Genomic DNA, 17,905 nt, shown 5'->3' with positions numbered 1-17,905 from the left:
CCTTTCACGTGCTCGACAGCAACTACTTCTGTGATTAGTATACATCTTAAAATGATAACACTTTGATGCAGTGTACTTTTGTTTACAGTTAAAGATGTTAGGAATGCTAAATTTTATGTGACTGGATAAGTGCTAGTCTAGGCTCATTCCTTCTAAATTTTAAACCTGGCACTACCTGGTAGCTAATTAAACACATCAGACACAGTACTTCGGACATAAAATCTTATTTTGGTCCTCTCACCTACCGAGAGGTGTTGAAAGCTAGGTAATGCATACCCCTGACTTCACAGTGATAGTTTTCCTTTTGACTTGGAGCTAGGCTAAGTATTGAGTGAAAGAGGTCCTACCACCTTGCCATGTTCCCTCCTGAGGATGAAGGAAATCTGAGGGAGTTTGGAAACACCATCAAACTGAGAATTGGTTAAATGAATGGTATGGGATTGTGATTTCTCCTTTGTGTAGCCTATCTTGAAGTCTAAAGAGCATGGTGATTTCCAAGATAATATTGAAGTGGGAGCTCTTAACAGCTTGGCAAGGAGTAATCAGAGTGAAGAGTAATAGCAAAGAATTCATTAGATCTGGCTCTTCTTGAGCAGCCGTTATTTGGAGGCCTTTGGAAGGGAGGGCTGTACAACCTCGATGTAAATAATTGCTTAGCTGGAAAGACATGATGGAGTAAAAGTCGAAGTAACATACTAGGGGCCTGGCTGGTCTTGGAGTATTTGGAGGGTGGTGAAAACTGGTGACAAGCCAAAGAAATGGGTGCAGGTGCCTAGGTTTAAGGTATGGTAGTATTAAAGCTGTTCTATCCAGAATTATCTCAAGGGACGGTGGCAGGGAAACACCAGTAGGCAGCTTTAAAGCCAGATAGGTTACTTTTTCCACACCTTAGGGGTTTCCTGTTACCATTCTAGTAAAAATACCAAAGGACATTTGTCAATGCCCACAACAATAGTGCTGTTAACCCCATCTCGCAGAAGAGGAAATGGGTTCAGAAAGATTAATACTGTACTATTATCCTGTTAGGAGGTAGGAAACGTTTGAATCCTACATACCATTCCAAAGCCCTTACTTTTTTTTTTTTTTTAAGGATTTTATTTATTTTGACAGCACAAGCAGACAGAGCAGCAGAGGGAGAGGGAGAAGCAGGCTCTCCGCTGAGCAGGGAGCCTGATGCGGGGCTTGATCCCAGGACCCTGGGATCATGACCTGAGCCGAAGGCAGATGCTCCAACCGACTGAGCCACCCAGCCACCCAAAGCCCTTACTTTTCTAATCAATAAAGCACCTTATGGCCCCTTTAAAACAAAACCATATGGGAAAATCAGAAAATACAATCTATGATTCTACCCATTGTAGATTATGCCATTGCTAATAATTCGGCTATTTTCTTTCCAGTCATAATGAAGAAAAGATGCTGGATAGAAGGATAACAAGCATGTGGAAGGCAGTAGCCAATTAACTGTTAACGCCCTCAAGGCCAGTTCTCAGATCTAGTGCTTTTTCCCTTTCCCATAGGCCATTGGTCCAACTTATTTTCCATTTTATTTCATTTTTTGACTTGGTAATATATATTCAAAGTGTGTACAGTAAGAAGGCTCCCTACCCCTAACTCAGCAGCACAGTTCTCTCCCCAAAGGTAACCACTGTTACCAATTATATAGCCTGAGGAAATATACATAGATATTTTCTTCTTTTTCCTTTTAACACAAAAGAGGTAGACCTTGTTTTTCTCACTTAACATTTTGGAGTTCTTTTATGTAGGTAAAAATGGCACGTCCTCATTTTTTTTATGTTGCATACTATTTAGTTCCTGGATATTGCATAATTTATGCAGGTAACTTTTGTGCCCCTTCAATGTGCCAGGTACTGCTAGCCTTGGAAAATAGGTGAACAAAGTCTGTCTTCATGGAGCTTAAGTTCTGGAGAGACAAATGAACAAACAGGTGGGTAATACCGTATATGCACAACCATGAAGCTGGGGGAGAGAGAGGGAGTTGGTTGGTGTTGAGTAAAGGGTATCTAAGGAAGGCCTCTGATGGTGACATTTGTGCAAGTGAGGGAGTAAGGTACATCAGCTCTGGGCAGAGGGCACAGTAACTGTGAAGGCCCTGAAGAGTTTTCAGTTGGGTAAGGAGGCCACTATGAAGTGAACAGAAGCGAGAAACGGGAAAAGATGGCATAGGAAGGGAGAGGGCTGTAGGACATAGATCATACAGGACCTTGTATACTTTGGAGAGTGCTTGCTTTTTTTCCACTGAGCATTTTTGAGCGGAGTTAACAGGAACTGAATCAGTTTCTTATCACCTGATAGGAGGGTTGTTTCTAATTAACTGTAACAATGCTGTAGTGAATCAATCACCTTGCACAATACATTACATGTGACCCTGCATATCTTGGATAATCCCTAGAAGTTGAATTGCTGGTCAAAGGATATGTGCATTTATATTTTTGCTAGATATTGTTAGTTTGCCCTGGTGACTAGGTATATGTCTGTTTCTCTCCTATTGTCTACGTGGTATACCTTGTGTAACATGGTGGGCTGTCACTTGTTAATTTTACCAATCTTGAGTTGGAAAATGGTGTCTCAGCATAGTTTTTTTTTAATTGTGGCAGAATGCATATTTTCCCCCTATTCTGGAAAGTTTCCACATATTCAAAAGTCTGGTTGACGTTCCCTTGCTCTCAACACCGTCAACTTCTATAGTCGCATTCCTATTCACACTGTAATTGCCTATTTACTTTTCTGCAGGTATGCTGCCAAAAGTCTAATTGGGACAGCATGTACCAGGCCTTATTCCATTTCCTCACTGCCTAGTACTTGATGAAGGAAAAGTTAGTTAATAGATGAATGAATGAATTCTAACCTATTAAACCAAGCATATAAAATTGGAACCTCCTCTCTTGTCTGAGACCTTTATAATCCCCATTTCAATGAAAAGTTCCCATTTCCTTTCAGCTACCTCTAAGACTGCCTCTGACCCTGTCTGACTCTGCCTGCAGAGGATCTGGATCCATAGGCCGCTGTTAATGTCCAGCTCCACTCTGCAGCTCTAGTGCAAGGTTTTTTTTCTCATTTGACTTAAACTCCCAAGAGTTCTCCTCAGAAAGGGTGTGGAAAATTTCTGTGCAGACAGTTCTCTGAGAAGGGTGGAGACTTACCTACCACTCCAAGAGCTGGTGAGCCCAGATGAGTCCGCCTATCCCATGTGAGAAACATAACGTCATTGGACCAACAGCAGCCATTTCATATGACTATCAGCTGCCTAAGGTTATATCCTATAATCCTATCCAGTTCTCTGCAGATTCCCTGGGTGGTTCTCGGTAACCAAAGCTTGCAGGAGGCTGAATGTGATCCTATAGGAAGACCTGTTAGTTTTTATTTTGGGTTGTAGCATATCTTGAAGAAATCTGGATTATAGAAAATGAATCTGTTCAATGCCAAGAATAAAAAATCTGGCTGTAAAGAAAATATATATGGCAGAGGTAAAGTTAGATGGGCTAGTTTATCTCAGTCATTGTCAAAACAACCATCACCAGAGTTCCTGGGCTCCTATAATAAGAACATACTGCCTTCTTTAACTAAGTATGGTTATACTATGCTTTAATGTTTATATTCTTTCAGAGTGCAGGCTGTTTAGACCAGGATTTAGGAAATGATGGCCCACAGGCCAAATCTGGCCCACTGCTGTTTTCATACAGCTAATGAGCTAAGATGGTTTCTACATTTTTATGTGGTTGAAAAAATTAAAAGTGTAATAATACTTGATGACATGAAAATTATATGAAATTCAAATTGCAGCATCCATAAAGTTTTACTGGAACGCAGCCAAGGCTCATTTGTTTACCTATCATCTCTTGACTTTTTGTGTTACAGTGGCAGAGTTGAGTAATTGTGACAGATTGTAAATCACAAAACCATTTACCGAAAACGTTTGCCACCCCTGGTTTAGACATTTGTCTTCAACTGTTCACAATCTTCCATATAATTCTTTCTGAAAATCTTAGGTGCTGTTACTGGTAGGGTTGCAACAGTCTTACTGAGTCACACTGTTGGTCTGGGAAGGTTGTTTCTCTGTGACTCGTTCTTGAGGAAGTGCTTCATGAAGCTACGGGGCAAATTCTAGCTAAACATTTATGCACTTAGAATATTAGTGAAAGCTTTTACTCTAGGGCGGTGGTTTTCCCTAGTTACATATTAGGATCACCCAGAAGCCTTAGAAACATTCCAATGAAGTCAAAATTGCTGAGGGTGATGCCTGAGCATTAATATTCTAAAAATCTTCCTGGTGATTCTAATACATAACCAGAATATTGCAGTTGGGGGTAGTAATGGCCCACCTAGTTCACTAGTTACTGGACGGATTGGCCTGGCTTATCACTATTATAATACAGTTTGCAATACTCATGTGATTCAAAGGAAGGTTCTAATATGTATTCTTTATGTTTCTCTGATCCTTTCTCTGAGCAAATGACCTTATGCTGGAATGGAACCTTTTTCTTTCTTTCTGTCTTTCTGTCTTTCTTTCCTTTCTTTCTTTCTTTCTTTCCTTCTTTCTTTCTTTTCTTTCTTTCTTTCTTTCCTTTCTTTCTTTCTTTCTTTCTCTTTCTTTCTTTTCTTTCTTTCTTTCTTTCTTTCTTTCTTTCTTTCTTTCTTTCTTTCTTTCTTTCTTTCTTTCTTTTTCTTTTCTTTTCTTTCAGAATTTATTCATTTGAGACAAATAGATAGCATGAGCGGGGGAGAGGCAGAGGGAGAGGGAGAAGCAGACTCCCTGCTGAGCTGGGAGCCTGATGTGGGGCTCGGTGTGGGGCTCGATCCCAGGACCTGGAGATCATGACCTGAACCGAAGCAGAGGCTTAACCATCCGAGCCACCCAGGCGCCCCTGGTAGAACCTTTCTATGAAAATGGTAGAAACTGCATTTTAATTTATATAAATACCAGCAGAGGTCACTGTGCTCAGAGAAATATTCGTCTAAAAGAAAGTTAACATGCTGTTCAGGAGACTTGAAGCAGTATTTACTAGAACTATTGGTTTTACCCAACACTGAGGTGACTCCAAGAGTAGCCTCTGGTCACAATTATTGCTTCAAAGCATCTACGGCTCTTCTAGCTGCATGCATACATTTATAATTGTATCTTTCTGGTATGATGCTTTTATTATAAAGTATTTTTGTCTCTATGAATATTTCATGTTTTATTTTATTTTATTTATTTTTTAAAGATTTTATTTATTTATTTGAGAGAGAGAGAGCATGAGAGGGGGAGGGTCAGGAGGGTCAGAGGCAGAAGCAGGCTCCCTGCCGAGCTGGGAGCCCGATGCGGGACTCGATCCAGGGACTCCAGGATCACGACCCGAGCCGAAGGCAGTCGCTTAACCAACTAAGCCACCCAGGCGCCCTATTTCTTGTTTTAAAGTCTACTTCGTCTGATAGTAATATAGCCACTCCAGCTCTATTTTTTTTTTTAAGATTTTATTTATATATTTGACACAGAAAGAGAGCACAAGCAGGGGGTAATGGCAGGCAGAGGGAGAGGGAGAAGCAGACTCCCTGCCACGTGGGGAGCCTGACGCAGGGCTCAAACCCAGGACACCAAGACCATGACCTGAGCTGAAGGCAGACGTCCAACCAACTGAGCCACCCAGGCGCCCCTCCAGCTCTCTATTGATGACTGTTTTGTATGGCACATTTTTTCCATCCACTTAGTTTCAGCCTATTGGTGCATATAGTTAGTTGCTATATCTTGCTTTTTAATTTCAGTCTGACAAAACTGCCTTTTGGGGTATTTAAGCCATCTACAGTTAACACAATCATTGATACGGTTGGATTTACAAGTCCCATTTTTTTTTGTATTTCCCATTTTTGTTGTTTTCTATATGTTTCCTGTCTTCTTTCCCCTCTTCCTCTTGTCCCTGCCTTCTTTTGTATTGTTTTTTTGGTGTATCATTTTAATTCCTCTTGATTTTATTTTTTACTATATTTGTGAGTTATTTCCTTAGTTGTTATATCTTCATTTATCACAATCTACTTCACATTAATATTCTGGTAAAATACAGAAATTTTGCTCCAATGTATTTCCTTTTCCTGGATTTCCTTCCCATGTGCTGTAGGTATTATAAACTCAGCGATACAGTGTCATAATTTTTGCTTTATATACAGTCTTATGTCTTTTAAAAAAGAGATGAGAAAATACACAGGCCCTTTTTGTTACCCATAAATTTACTATATCTGATACTCTTCTTTCTTTCCAAGGATTCATGTTGCCATCTTAATTTCCTTTTAGCATGAAGGACTTCCTCTAGTATTTCTGGCAAGGCAGGTCTGCTAGCAATGAATTCTCTAATTCTTTATCTGGGAATGTTTTCATTTCATCTTTGCTTTTGAATGGTAGTTTTGGGGATATGGAATCCTTGGTTTTTAAGCACTTTGACTATGTCATTCTGCTGCTTCCTGGACTCCACTGTTTCAGATGAGAAGTTACATGTTAATTGTATTGGTGGTCCCCTGTAGTAATGAGTCCTTTTTCTCTTGCTTTCAAATTGTCTTTGTTTTTTGGCATTCAGTAGTTTAAATATTACGTATCTAGGTGGGGATCTTTTTGTATTCTCTTGTTGGAGTTATTTGAGCTTCTTGGTTGTATCGATTAATGGTTTTTGTCAAATTTGAGAGTTTTTGCCATTATTTTTTGAAATATTTTTCTGACTGCTTCCTCTTCTTTTTGTTTTGTTTTTTTGTTTGTTTTGTTTTGTTTTTTGGTTCTCAAGTTTTATTCAAGAACTCCTATAAAATATTCCAGATAAATGAGTTTTAATCCTCCTCTTCCTCATCCTGGTTAATCTGGAAGTAATGCAATTTGTAACTCTCTTTGCTGTTAGCAACTATGTGTAACCAATCACATAGATTATTATTCTTCAAATATTTTTTGGTGAGATATTTCAAATATCTTTTGGAAAAAGGCACCTCAGAGGTCACAGTAATCTTGCTCTTGCTCCTTTCGATGGTTACAACCCCTCCACTGAGACTCCACTGAGACTTTCTCTCTTGCAGAAACTGCTCAAAATTGGCAGCGTCCATGATTCCATCCTCTACAGAGGGGGTGCGGTCAAGGGTTCCTTTTTTTTTGCCCCCACTTCGCCATAAGCTTTTTCACAGGTGCCATGGCACTGTGGAGACAGAGCGCGTCCTCTCCTTTTTGGACCCTCTCACATGTGTTGATGTGCTTGATGTCTTACAGGTCTCCGAGGTTCTGTTCTGTTTTCCTTTTTTTTTTTTTTTAAATATTTTATTTATTTGACAGAGAGAGAGTACAGGTAGGCCGAGAGGCAGGCAGAGGGAGAAGGAGAAGCAGGCTCTCTGCTGAGCAGGGAGCCCGATGTGGGGCTCGATCCCAGGACCCTGGGATCATGACCTGAGCTGAAGGCAGACGCTTAACCGACTGAGCCACCCAGGCACCCCTGTTTTCCTCTTTTTTAAGATCTTATTTACTTACTTGAGAGAGCGCACACAAGCAGGGGGGAGCGGCAGGCAGAGGGAGAGGGAGAAGCGGACACGTGGGACTCGATCCGGGGACCCTGAGATCATGACCTGAGCCGAAGGCAGACGTTTAACCAACTGAGCCACCCAGGTGTCCCTGTTCTGTTTTCTCTATTTTTCAGATTGATGATTTCTATTGATTTATCTTCAGGTTCACTTATTTTTTTTCTCCTGTCATCTCAAATCTTAGCTTCTCTAGTGTTATTTCATGTGTTATTGTACATTTCAACCCTACAATTTTCACTTGGTTCTTTTTTTATAATCTATCTCTATTCAACTTTTCGGTTATTTTTAAAAACATTCTTGGGGTGCCTGGGTGGCTCAGTCTTTAAGCGTCTGCCTTTGGCTCAGGTCACGATCCCAGGGTCCTGGGATCGAGCCCCACATGGGTCTCCCTGCTCCGCAGGAAGCCTGCTTCTCCCTCTCTCACTCCCCCTGCTTATGTTCCCTCTCTCGCTGCATCTCTCTCTGTCAAATAAATAAATACAATCTTTAAAAAATAAAAACATTCTTGTGTTTATTTTTAAGTTTAGCTTTCTAGGGGGTTGCCCTGTGTCTGCATAGCTTAGTGGTGCTAAGAAACCCCAACCAGTCAGATTTCTGCCCTTTGCTGATGGATCTGTTTTAGATGGGGAGTGAATTCAGTGTTTGGGCTGTTTTCAAGTCTGTCCTGGCTTTTACTTTTTGCTGAACCCCTTTTAATTTCCTGTGCACGTGCATGCAGCCTCAGAGTTGGCCAGGAGTGTACAGCTTGGACCCTCCCTGGTCTCTGCTATGCATGTGCACAGCCTCTGATCATCCCCAAATCTGCATTTTCCAACCAGAACGCAGGGTCAGGCTAGTAGAGCTGTCAGCTGTCCCTGCTTGCATAGCAATGAGATCATTGATAAAAATGTTGGGTATTGGTATCACTCCAAATTGAGTGAACAACCCCTTCAGCCACAGCAACCTGCTGGCCCACACGTTCTCTTTTGCTCTGGCAGAACCTCCACAGTGACTGAGCTGGGGAAGGAGGAGGGTGGGAGCAGCTCCAGGCAAAAATGCCACAGTCTCCCACGGTCCCTGCACAAAGTCTGCAGTTGTCCAAACATAAACACATCTCAGATTGTTGTATGCTTTTGGCCAGTTTCCAGAGCAGCAAAGTTGTTTGGTCAATTTTTTTTTTCAGCATAATAGTTGCTTTTTTGAGGAGAGGATTTGCTGACCTCCTTCCTGGGCTATAGGTGGAAGTGCTACCCAAAGCATCTGAGACTTGAAGTATGTTTTGAATAATTGGAGGAGAAGTTGAAACTTGAAAAAGATAAATGCCTCAATTGGAAAAGGATTGCACTCCTACCAAAATTATCTAAATAGCCCACGGCAAACTGGTGATCCAATTGTTTAAAATGGTTACGACTGATAATGGGAACAGGAGGTATGTGCTGTGTCTCCCTTCTGTCTTCTGCTGGTAGTTCTGTATTCTTTCACGCTCTACTCTTCACGAACTATCCTTGTATTCATCGACACTAACTTCCTTTAGTCCTTTGAGATTAGACGGTCATTGGTTACCTAGCGGTCACAACAGTTCAAACTCCACAGTATGCCATCTTAGTTTGGTCTTTACAGCGATGTCTGTGTAGTTGTTTAGTATCACATCTTACCTGGTTAGGCAAAATGTCTGGGAACTGGAAAAATGAAAATCCCACAGCTAATGATAAGAACTTATATTCTAAGAATTTGAAACAGGAATCCATAGATCATTGATCTAAGGTCAGTGATAGGCTCACCTGTGAAGGGTCAGAACGCAGAATAATAGCACTAGTCTGGTTGTGGGTAGGGGGGTGTATGGTAAAGAAGGCATGGAGTCCTGGAGGCCTGGAGACTTATTCTTGTGGGGGTGGGGTAGGTTGTGTTGCATTTTAGTGGATATTTGCATTTTCATAGGCCTGTGGTTGTGTGGTGTTTTTCATATTGAATACCATGTTTGTCTTCACCATCTCACATGAGCTACAATTGTCCTGTTATTAGACTGTAAAGTTTTGTTTCTTGCTGACACCTTCAGTGAGTTCGTTGTCAAATGCCACAATCAAGCTTACATGTTGTCACACTCTACGTGTCTCATATAGAAGGTCTTTTCTCAGGAAAATCAAAGTTCTCTTTTATGTGTGTATTTTATAAAAAGGGATAGATTGGTTGCTACCACAAAACATCAATTTCTCTAAGATTTTACTCTCATCAAATTTGTTGTTTGACATATAGTTAGCCTTTTTATTGTCTTTCATAAAAACAATTAATTACCAGTATCTTCCTCCAACTGCCCCAAAGGTGCATATCCTTACTGGGGCTAAGTAACTCTTATTTATTTGTTTTGTTTTTGTTTTGATTTATTTACTTATATATTAAAGAGAGAGAGCACACTGGGGGAGAAGCAGAAGGAGAGGGATATCCAGACTTTGCGCTAAGTTAGGAGCCTGATGTGGGGCTGGATCCCACGACCCTGAGATCATGACCTGAGCCGAAATCAAGAGTCAGACGTTCAACTGATTGAGCCACCCAGGTGCCCTATTTATTTATTTTTAATTTTTAAAATTATTATTATTATTTTTAAAGATTTTATTTATTTATTTGAGAGAGAGAATGAGAGAGAGAGAGCATGAGAGGGGGGAGGGTCAGAGGGAGAAGCAGACCCCCTGCTAAGCAAGGAGCCCAACATGGGACTCGATCCCGGGACTCCAGGATCATGACCTGAGCCGAAGGCAGTCGCTTAACCAACTGAGCCACCCAGGCACCCTTAATTATTTTTTTTAATGAGTGGAATATGTTACTTTATTCTTTCTTTGTAATTATTTTCTTTTTAAAGACAATTCTTTAGAACAGAGGAAAACAAAGTCCGGCTGAACAACATGGGTTTGAACAGGTGCACATATGTGTGGGTTTTTTACAGTTCAGTACCTTACATGTATTTTCTCTTACAACTCTCTTAATAACATTTTCTTTTCTCTAGCTTATTTTACTGTAAGAATATAATATATAATACATGTAACATGCAAAATATGTGTTAATCAACTGTTTATATGTTATGGTACGGCTTTCGGTCAACAATAGGCTATTAGTAGTTAAGTTTTGGTGAGTCAAAAGTTATACGTGGATTTTTGACTGCATGGGGGTTGATGTCCCGAACCCCTGCATTGCTCAAGGGTCAACTATACTTGGGTAATAAATGTAATGTCAAACCTAGAAGCCACCAAATTGGGAACTAATTTGTAGTTGTTATGTTTCCTTCTGAATAAGAAAATATTCTTTTTCGGGCACCTGGGTGGCTCAGATGGTTGAGCGTCTGCCTTCGGCTCGGGTCATGATCTCAGGGTCCTGGGATCGAGTCCTGCATCGGACTCCCTGCTCCTTGGGAGCCTGCTCCTCCCTCTGCCTCTCTCTCTCTCTCTCATGAATAAATAAATAAAATCTTTAAAAAAAAAAAAAAGAAAATATTCTTTTTCTTTCTTCTCTAGGGTTTCCCGAATGATTTCTGGCACCTAGAATATTACAACCCTGCATTGAACAATTAATGAAACTAGTAGATAGGTTGCAATTAGCTTAATATTTCACTTCTGAGGCCCCTTGGCTAAAGTATATATTGGTAGCTGGTGAGAGGCCACACCCGGAACTTGGCATTACCTGAGAGGCTGCAGCATGAAGAACAGCATTATTTCAGTGATACTTCTGCGAAAGATGTAGGACACCAATCTGATCAGGAAGAAACACCAGACAAATCCTAATGGAAGCACATTGTATAAAATAGCTTTCCTGCAACCCTCAAAAATATGAAAGTCGTAAAGGTCAAGTCAAGGGAGAACTGAGGGATTGTGCCGGATTGAAGGAAACTGAAGAAACAAGTACAATCTGTGCTCCTGGTTTGAACCCTTTTGCCAAGAAGGACGTTGAGACAGGTGCTGAAATTTGAATGGGATCTCTGAGTGAGGGGAGTATGGAAATTTTTCTACTGTTGTTGCAACTTTTCTATAAATTTGAAATATATATATATATTTTAAGATTTTATTTATTTATTTGACAGAGATAGTGAGAGAGGGAACACAAGCAGGGGGAGTGGGAGAGAGAGAAGCAGGCTTCCCGCGGAGCAGGGAGCCCGATGCGGGGCTCGATCCCAGGACCCTGGGATTATGACCTGAGCTGAAGGCAGACGCTTAACGACTGAGCCACCCAGGTGCCCCGAAGTATATTTTTTTAAATATGTCTCCCCCCTCACTTTGCAGACTTAAATTTTTCTTCTTTATTAAAGATTTTTATTTATTTGGCAGAGAGAGCACAAGCAGGGGGAGCGGCAAGCAGAGGGAGAGGGAGAAGCAGGCTTCCCGCGGAGCAGAGAGCCCGACATGGGACTCGATCCCAGGATCCTGGGATCATGACCTGAGCCGAAGGCAGATGATTAACTGACTGAGCCACCCAGGCGTCCTAAACATTGGGTTTCTTATTGAAGGGTTTGTGTTCTAAATCTGCCACTATTACTTTCTCCAACTAGTGACCTCTTGTTTTTAATGAGGATTTTGCTACCTCATAACAGGTTGTAAGGGTCAGATGAAATAATTTCTCCAATCACACTTTTGGCAATCAATAAAATGAAGATGAGCCATTAAGGAGGAGAATCCTGGCAAGAGGGTAACAGCGTAAGAATTGTCCAGAGGGCCCTAGAAGAAGGATGTGTGACGGAAGCTCTAAACAGTAATGTGTTAGGCCTCCACCGCCTGCTCAAGCCCAACCGGGAAGAGAAACGGACCACAGCTCCTAACCCTCAGGCTCTGGCTGGCTTAATCATTTGCTGTCCACCTTCTCAGGTCCTTCCTTACGGCATAGGGAGGGCCTGTGCAAAAAGAATTTGACTAGTGGCCAGTTTTCGTTGTAGCCCTGCAGACATAGATTTACCTTCCAGATATTTTAAGTCTGATCCCTTTGCCTCACAGGTGAGAAAAATTGAGGCCAAGTGAAATTAGATTGTTTGCCCATGTAGTAAATGCCAGTAGCAAAGTTAGTGCTCAGGGTTTGGTCCATCCTGGTGCAATTCTACATCACCTTATTGTCACTATTAGTCTTGTCTTCCCCAGAGAGACTGACAGATCCCTGAGGGAATACACTCTATCTTAGACATTACTTCCTGAATTCCTTAAGAGACTCAGCAGAGAACTGTGGACACAATAGGTATCTGGAAAATCCATGAGGACATGAATTAAAAAATGATCACTATTCTTGATTTATTGTTGTTGCTAAGAAAGAGGGAGTATGGGAAGCTCAACAGGTGGCCAGTTGGGTGGCTTTCTTCTAGGAAGATGCTGGTGCTTGGACTGGAAAGCACAGTGGAACCCAGAACACACCATATACTCGGTCAATTTCCCAAAAGTCCGTGTCTGACAGATTTAAAAATGAGCGAAGACACGGGAAGTCTTCCGAAGGTGCAGCTTTTGGTTTTATTTCAACGGGTTGCTAGTATACAAAAGTAAAAGGTACATTCCTTTAAAAACCTAAACCAACCACCAACCCAAACCCATAGCTGGTAATTCAATTGTTCAGGAAAGGGGGGAGCCCCGGGCTCATCTACATAACACGACATTTTGCTCCAGGTGCAATATGCAGCCCTCGGGTGAGGCCCTGTCTCCACACTAACACAGCTCCGGTCTCCGGTGGCTTGCTGGCTTCCCATGCCTTGGCTGGGCTGGGACTTTCTCAACCCCAAAGGTAGAAAATCAAAATCACAGATTCTTTCTGGATATTTTGACCTGGCCCTTTAAGTGACATCTTGAAGACAGCTAAACTCAAACTCAGACTCATATAAACGTGAATCTGGGAAGAAAGGCTGGCCCAAAGAGAGGAGGGTCAGACCCCCGCTTGCCCCATCAGTGACCCCGCGAATGCCCTGGCAGACTGAAATGGAAGCAAAGAAGGGGATCGAATGTGCATGACCTGATGTCAAGTCCTGGCTAAAATCGTCCCCAGCCGTGTGTTTTTATGAGGGTCATTTACCCTCCTGAAGCCCTGGCTCCCTCCCTCTGTCATCTCCTGCCTTCTCAAGGCAGACTGGTCCATCCGCCAGCATGGTGCAGGAGCTAATGCGACTGAATCCGAAGTGCTGCACAGGAGGGGCGAGGTGGTTTGAGGAGGCAGAGGAGGAGGACCGGAAAAGGAAAGAAAGTAGAATGAGAGAAAGGTAGGGTGGAGAGACGGAGCCAACACAGTACAAGGGGCGTGGACACCCCTTCTGGGCTAGGGTCGGGCTTCGGTGATGGTATTAGTGGGTGGGTCCTCTTAACTACACAGAGCGGAGAGCTGCTCATTAGAGCTGACCTGGAGCCAGTCACTGGGAAAGAAAATCGATACTCAGACTCACTACTATGAAGCTACCCTTCACATGGCTTTCATCACAGGATCACTTGAAAAGCCTCTGTCGCCTCTCTGGGCAGGAGACAGGCTGCTGAAGGGGCTCCCAGCCTGGCCCTGGAAGAGGTCACGTCTTCACACTTCCTCAAGCCACAGAAAACTTGAACCAAGTGGTGTGGTCATACTCGTCCCCAGGCCTCAGCAGCACAGGAGGGAAGTGGGGCTGTGAAGGGAAAAAGAGGACAGGTTACACTTGCCAGCCCAGCTGCACCCTTCACCATTCAGGATGGCTCTGGACTGGTCTCTAGAACCAGCTGCCAGGGTAACAAGTGTTTACTATTGGTTTGCACTGAGAGAGAACTCGAGCCACGTCACTGAGCACGTTGTCACAGCAGGACTTTCCCGATGAAGGAGGCCGTGTATCAATTTACATTCCAGTGCAAGCTGCAGAGCTGGTGCTTTGGGCAGCACTACTCTAGGCAGCAGCTAGAAAAAGAAGTCATCAGTAAGCAAATAGGAAGAGAAGATGGGATCATTTTAAAAGTGTGGTTGCAGGGGGCGCCTGGGTGGCTCAGTCAGTTAGGTGTCTGACTCTCGGTTTTGGCTCAGGTCATGATTCCAGGGTTGTGAGATCGAGCCCTGTGTCGGGCTCCGTGCTGCTTAGGATTCCCCTTCTCCCTCCCCTTCTGCACCCCACCCCTCAAAAAAGTATGGTTGCAGAAGATGAGCAGGTATTGATAAGGGGCAACCTTGAACTGAATAAAGGCTTTGAAGGCACAAAATAGATTAAAAAAATACATAAATGCTATGTTAGTAACTTGGCTAACGGTTTCCTTATCATGACTGGGAGAAGAGAACCCTGTGGACTTGTGATTCACACAGACCTGAGTGTCGTGACCTCTGTCATACAGTGTGACCTTGGGCACAACACCACTGAGAAGCCGGGCTGGAGCTTTACCTGATTGACGGCATCAGGCCAGTTCTGGGTCTCGAGGCAGAAACCAGAGTGCTTGGGATAGACTGCTCCACCCTTGCCCTTCAGAGCGCCATCCAGGAAGTTGCCTGTGTAAAACTGGACCCCAGGCTGGGTTGTGTACACTTCCAGTAGCCGCCCGCTTCCAGCATGCCGGACCCTGGGGGTAAAGCAGACCACATCGGTACATCGGTATGGGATGCAGAGGCCGGCAGGGACCGGGCGAAGCTGGGAAGCAGCCTCTGAGCCAGTAAGCAGGCCCAGCCACAGAGCAGGGACAGATACAAGGAGACAAAGATGAGAAGAGCATGATGGGAAATTCTCATAGTCTCCTGGGTGAGGCGTGAGCAGGTGGTTCTGAGGATCCTCCAATGGCCACTTCTCCCTGTGATCTTGGCTTCTCTGAGGAAGGCTCACCCCAGGTGTGTGTGTGTGTCTCAGGGGCAGCCAGGTTGAAGAGACACAGTTTTCAGGTTCTGGAGGGGCTGAGAGTCTTTCTCATAAAGAGTTGGAGCTCTCTGCTTGGCCTGGCAAAGCCACCAGCTATGTCTTGAAAGAGAAGAGATGCTTCTCTAAATTAAACCATCCCCCTTCCCTGGGGCTCGAGCAGGTGGCGCTTTTTAGTCAGATGTCCCCTGAGAACAGATGTACTGTCAGTTTTTGCTAGATTCACTGTTTCCTTTAAAAAAAACAAACAAATCCCCCCCCCCAAAAAAAACCAGGCCTCTACAGAGCTGAGGGTACCTACCCGCTCCCATACTTGGTGTTGAAGGGATATGGATAAAGAAAAGCCTCAGTCTTCCCCTCTTACTGAGAGGTAAAACATCCCAGCAGTGTATGGTCCACGAAGAGGTTCAGGGAAAGATGTTTGGGAAGAGGAGGGCCAGGATTTGAAGAGTGGAGAGAGGCCGGAGAGTCTCCTTGAGGTGGGTGCAGGAGAGAGAGAAATGTGAGCACTAGGCAAGAGGAGAATGGCAGAATCCAGCTGGAAGAACACAGGGACTGGGGCTCTGAGGGAGAGAAGGCTTTTGAAGTTTCTCTTGGAGTTTGAATCACTTTCTGTGCTTTATTCAAATTCATTTATTCTACAGACATTATTTGCTGGTGCCAAGCACGGTGTTAGGCACTAGGGCGGGGAGGGGGGACTCAGGGAGACGAGATGGTGCGAGGAATCAGAATTTAGTGAGGAGGAGGGAGAGTGCACACAAATGCCGCTGAAACAAGGCTGCTGGTGGTGCTGGTGGTGCTGGTGGTGGGTGCTCTGGGGAGAAGGGCAGCCTCTGACGCTCCATGGAACTAGACAGGGCACGAATCACATGTGAACAAAGTACAAAGGGCTCCAGAAGTTCAAGGAAAGCAGAGGTGACTTCAGTCCGGAGGAATCAGGCCTTCTAAAACCAGTGGGCCTTAAAGAACAGGCACAGATGGGGAGAGAGGCAGCGAAGAGAAACAGGCTGCCAGGTAGGAGCCCAGGGCTAATGGCCTGATGCGGGAGGGGGAGCAGCTCCGGCTCCCTGGAAGAGGAGCTTTGAAAAGTCAGGGGATGTGTATGCGGTCCCTGCAGCAGAGTAAATGCTACTGATCCGGCCAGAGAAAAAGCTCCTCATATAGGACGTGGCATCTCTTCTTCCCCACAGAGGCAGCAAGTGAAAAGGGCCTACCGTGCACAAAAGTGCTTTTCTTTAGATCCCTTCAGACAGAAATTGTGGTCGAAGCCATTGATATGGAAGTCCTGCAGGTGTTTTCCAAGCTCGACTGGCTTCCGCAGGTCAAAGGCAGTTCCTTGTACTGGAGCAACTTCTCCTGGTGGGAAGAGGCAGATAAAAAGGCAGCAGGGGGGCACCTGGGTGGCTCAGTCGGTTAAGCGGCTGCCTTCGGCTCAGGTCATGATCCCAGGGTCCTGGGATCGAGTCCCGCATCGGGGCTCCCTGCTCTGCGGGGAACCTGCTTCTTCCTCTCCCTCTGCCTACTTGTGTTCTCTCTCTATCTCTCTGTCAAATAAATAAATAAAATCTTTAAAAAAAAAAAAAAAGGCAGCAGGCTGGAGCACTCTGGCCAGGCTTTCTTGAAAGAGGAGAGGGATTCTACTTCAGAGCTTTACACCATGATCCAGTTTAGTTTCTGTCTTTATTTTTAAAAAAAAATTTTTTTTTTCTAATTTGAGCATAGTTAACACACAATATTGCATTAGTTTTAGGTGTGCAACGTAGTGATTCAGCTTCTCTCTACATTATGCTGTGCTCTCCATGAGTGGGACCCCCGTCTATCACCAGGCAACTCTTACAGTACCACTGACTATATTCCTTGTGCTGTGCCTTTTATTCCTGCGACTTATTCATTCCATAACCGGAAGCCCAGTTTATTTTCTTTAAAAGTCTTCTTTGTCCTAGAATAGTGTCACATATTTAAACGTGGACACAAATACTAGTTAGTTAACATACTCTTTTAGGGTTGGAACTACTTTTGCTGGGGCGTCTGGGTGGCTCAGTTGTTAAGCGTCTGCCTTCGGCCCAGGTCATGATCCCGGGGTCCTGGGATCGAGCCCCGCATCGGGCTCCCTGCTCCGCGGGAAGCCTGCTTCTCCCTCTCCCACTCCCCCTGCTTGTGTTCCTGCTCCTGCTGTGTCTCTCTCTGTCAAATAAATAAGTAAATAAATAAATATTAAAAGAAAAAAAAACTACTTTTGCCTTTCATGTGGTCAGATGGAGATGTTGTAGGAACTTGGTTTCTGTGCTATTTTTAGAGGAGAGAGAGGTAGCATGCAAAGTGGGTCTGAAATCTTAGGAGGCTGAGAAAAATCAGGAACTTGTACCTTACCACTGAAAGATTTAAACAAGTAAAAGGAGAACCAACTTTAGCTGTTCAAAACGTTGAGTTCTGCTTTTGTGTGTTCCTAAATACTAAGAGGAAACACGAATCTCCTATCTTTGGGCGAAAGATGGCATCCTTTTCTTAAACTCGGAGCTCCTGTTCAGAAACATGGTCTTCCTAGTATGTGAGGACTAGAGTCTGTGAGTTCACACAGAGCTGCGGGGA

The 17,905-nt window shown here is 43.7% G+C and overlaps 1 protein-coding gene and 1 pseudogene across 3 annotated transcripts in view; both read right to left on the bottom strand.

Moving 5' to 3' along the window:
* Positions 1-3,996: 3,996 nt before the first annotated feature.
* Positions 3,997-12,821, bottom strand: LOC129046101 (large ribosomal subunit protein eL22-like; annotated as a pseudogene).
* A 143-nt stretch (positions 12,822-12,964) lies between these two features.
* The window catches only part of GALM (galactose mutarotase), a 104,427-nt gene continuing 99,486 nt past the window's right edge, over positions 12,965-17,905 (bottom strand). For all 3 annotated transcript variants that reach the window (XM_064572135.1, XM_045884446.2, XM_045884448.3), the window contains exons 5-7: positions 16,531-16,672; positions 14,855-15,029; positions 12,965-14,119 (exon numbers count right to left, since the gene is read on the bottom strand). In XM_064572135.1, coding sequence (XP_064428205.1) covers positions 14,042-14,119; positions 14,855-15,029; positions 16,531-16,672 — 395 coding nt within the window. In that variant the 3' untranslated portion in view covers positions 12,965-14,041. The remainder of the gene's footprint in view (positions 14,120-14,854; positions 15,030-16,530; positions 16,673-17,905) is intronic.

This window comes from Mirounga angustirostris, unplaced genomic scaffold, assembly GCF_029215605.1.
Source record: "Mirounga angustirostris isolate CCGP_5_RB_7025 unplaced genomic scaffold, mMirAng1.0.hap1 SCAF_10, whole genome shotgun sequence".
Taxonomy (NCBI): Eukaryota; Metazoa; Chordata; class Mammalia; order Carnivora; family Phocidae; genus Mirounga; species Mirounga angustirostris.
The sequence above is the reverse complement of the archived record's forward strand: the minus strand, read 5'-3'. Positions and strand labels throughout refer to the sequence as shown.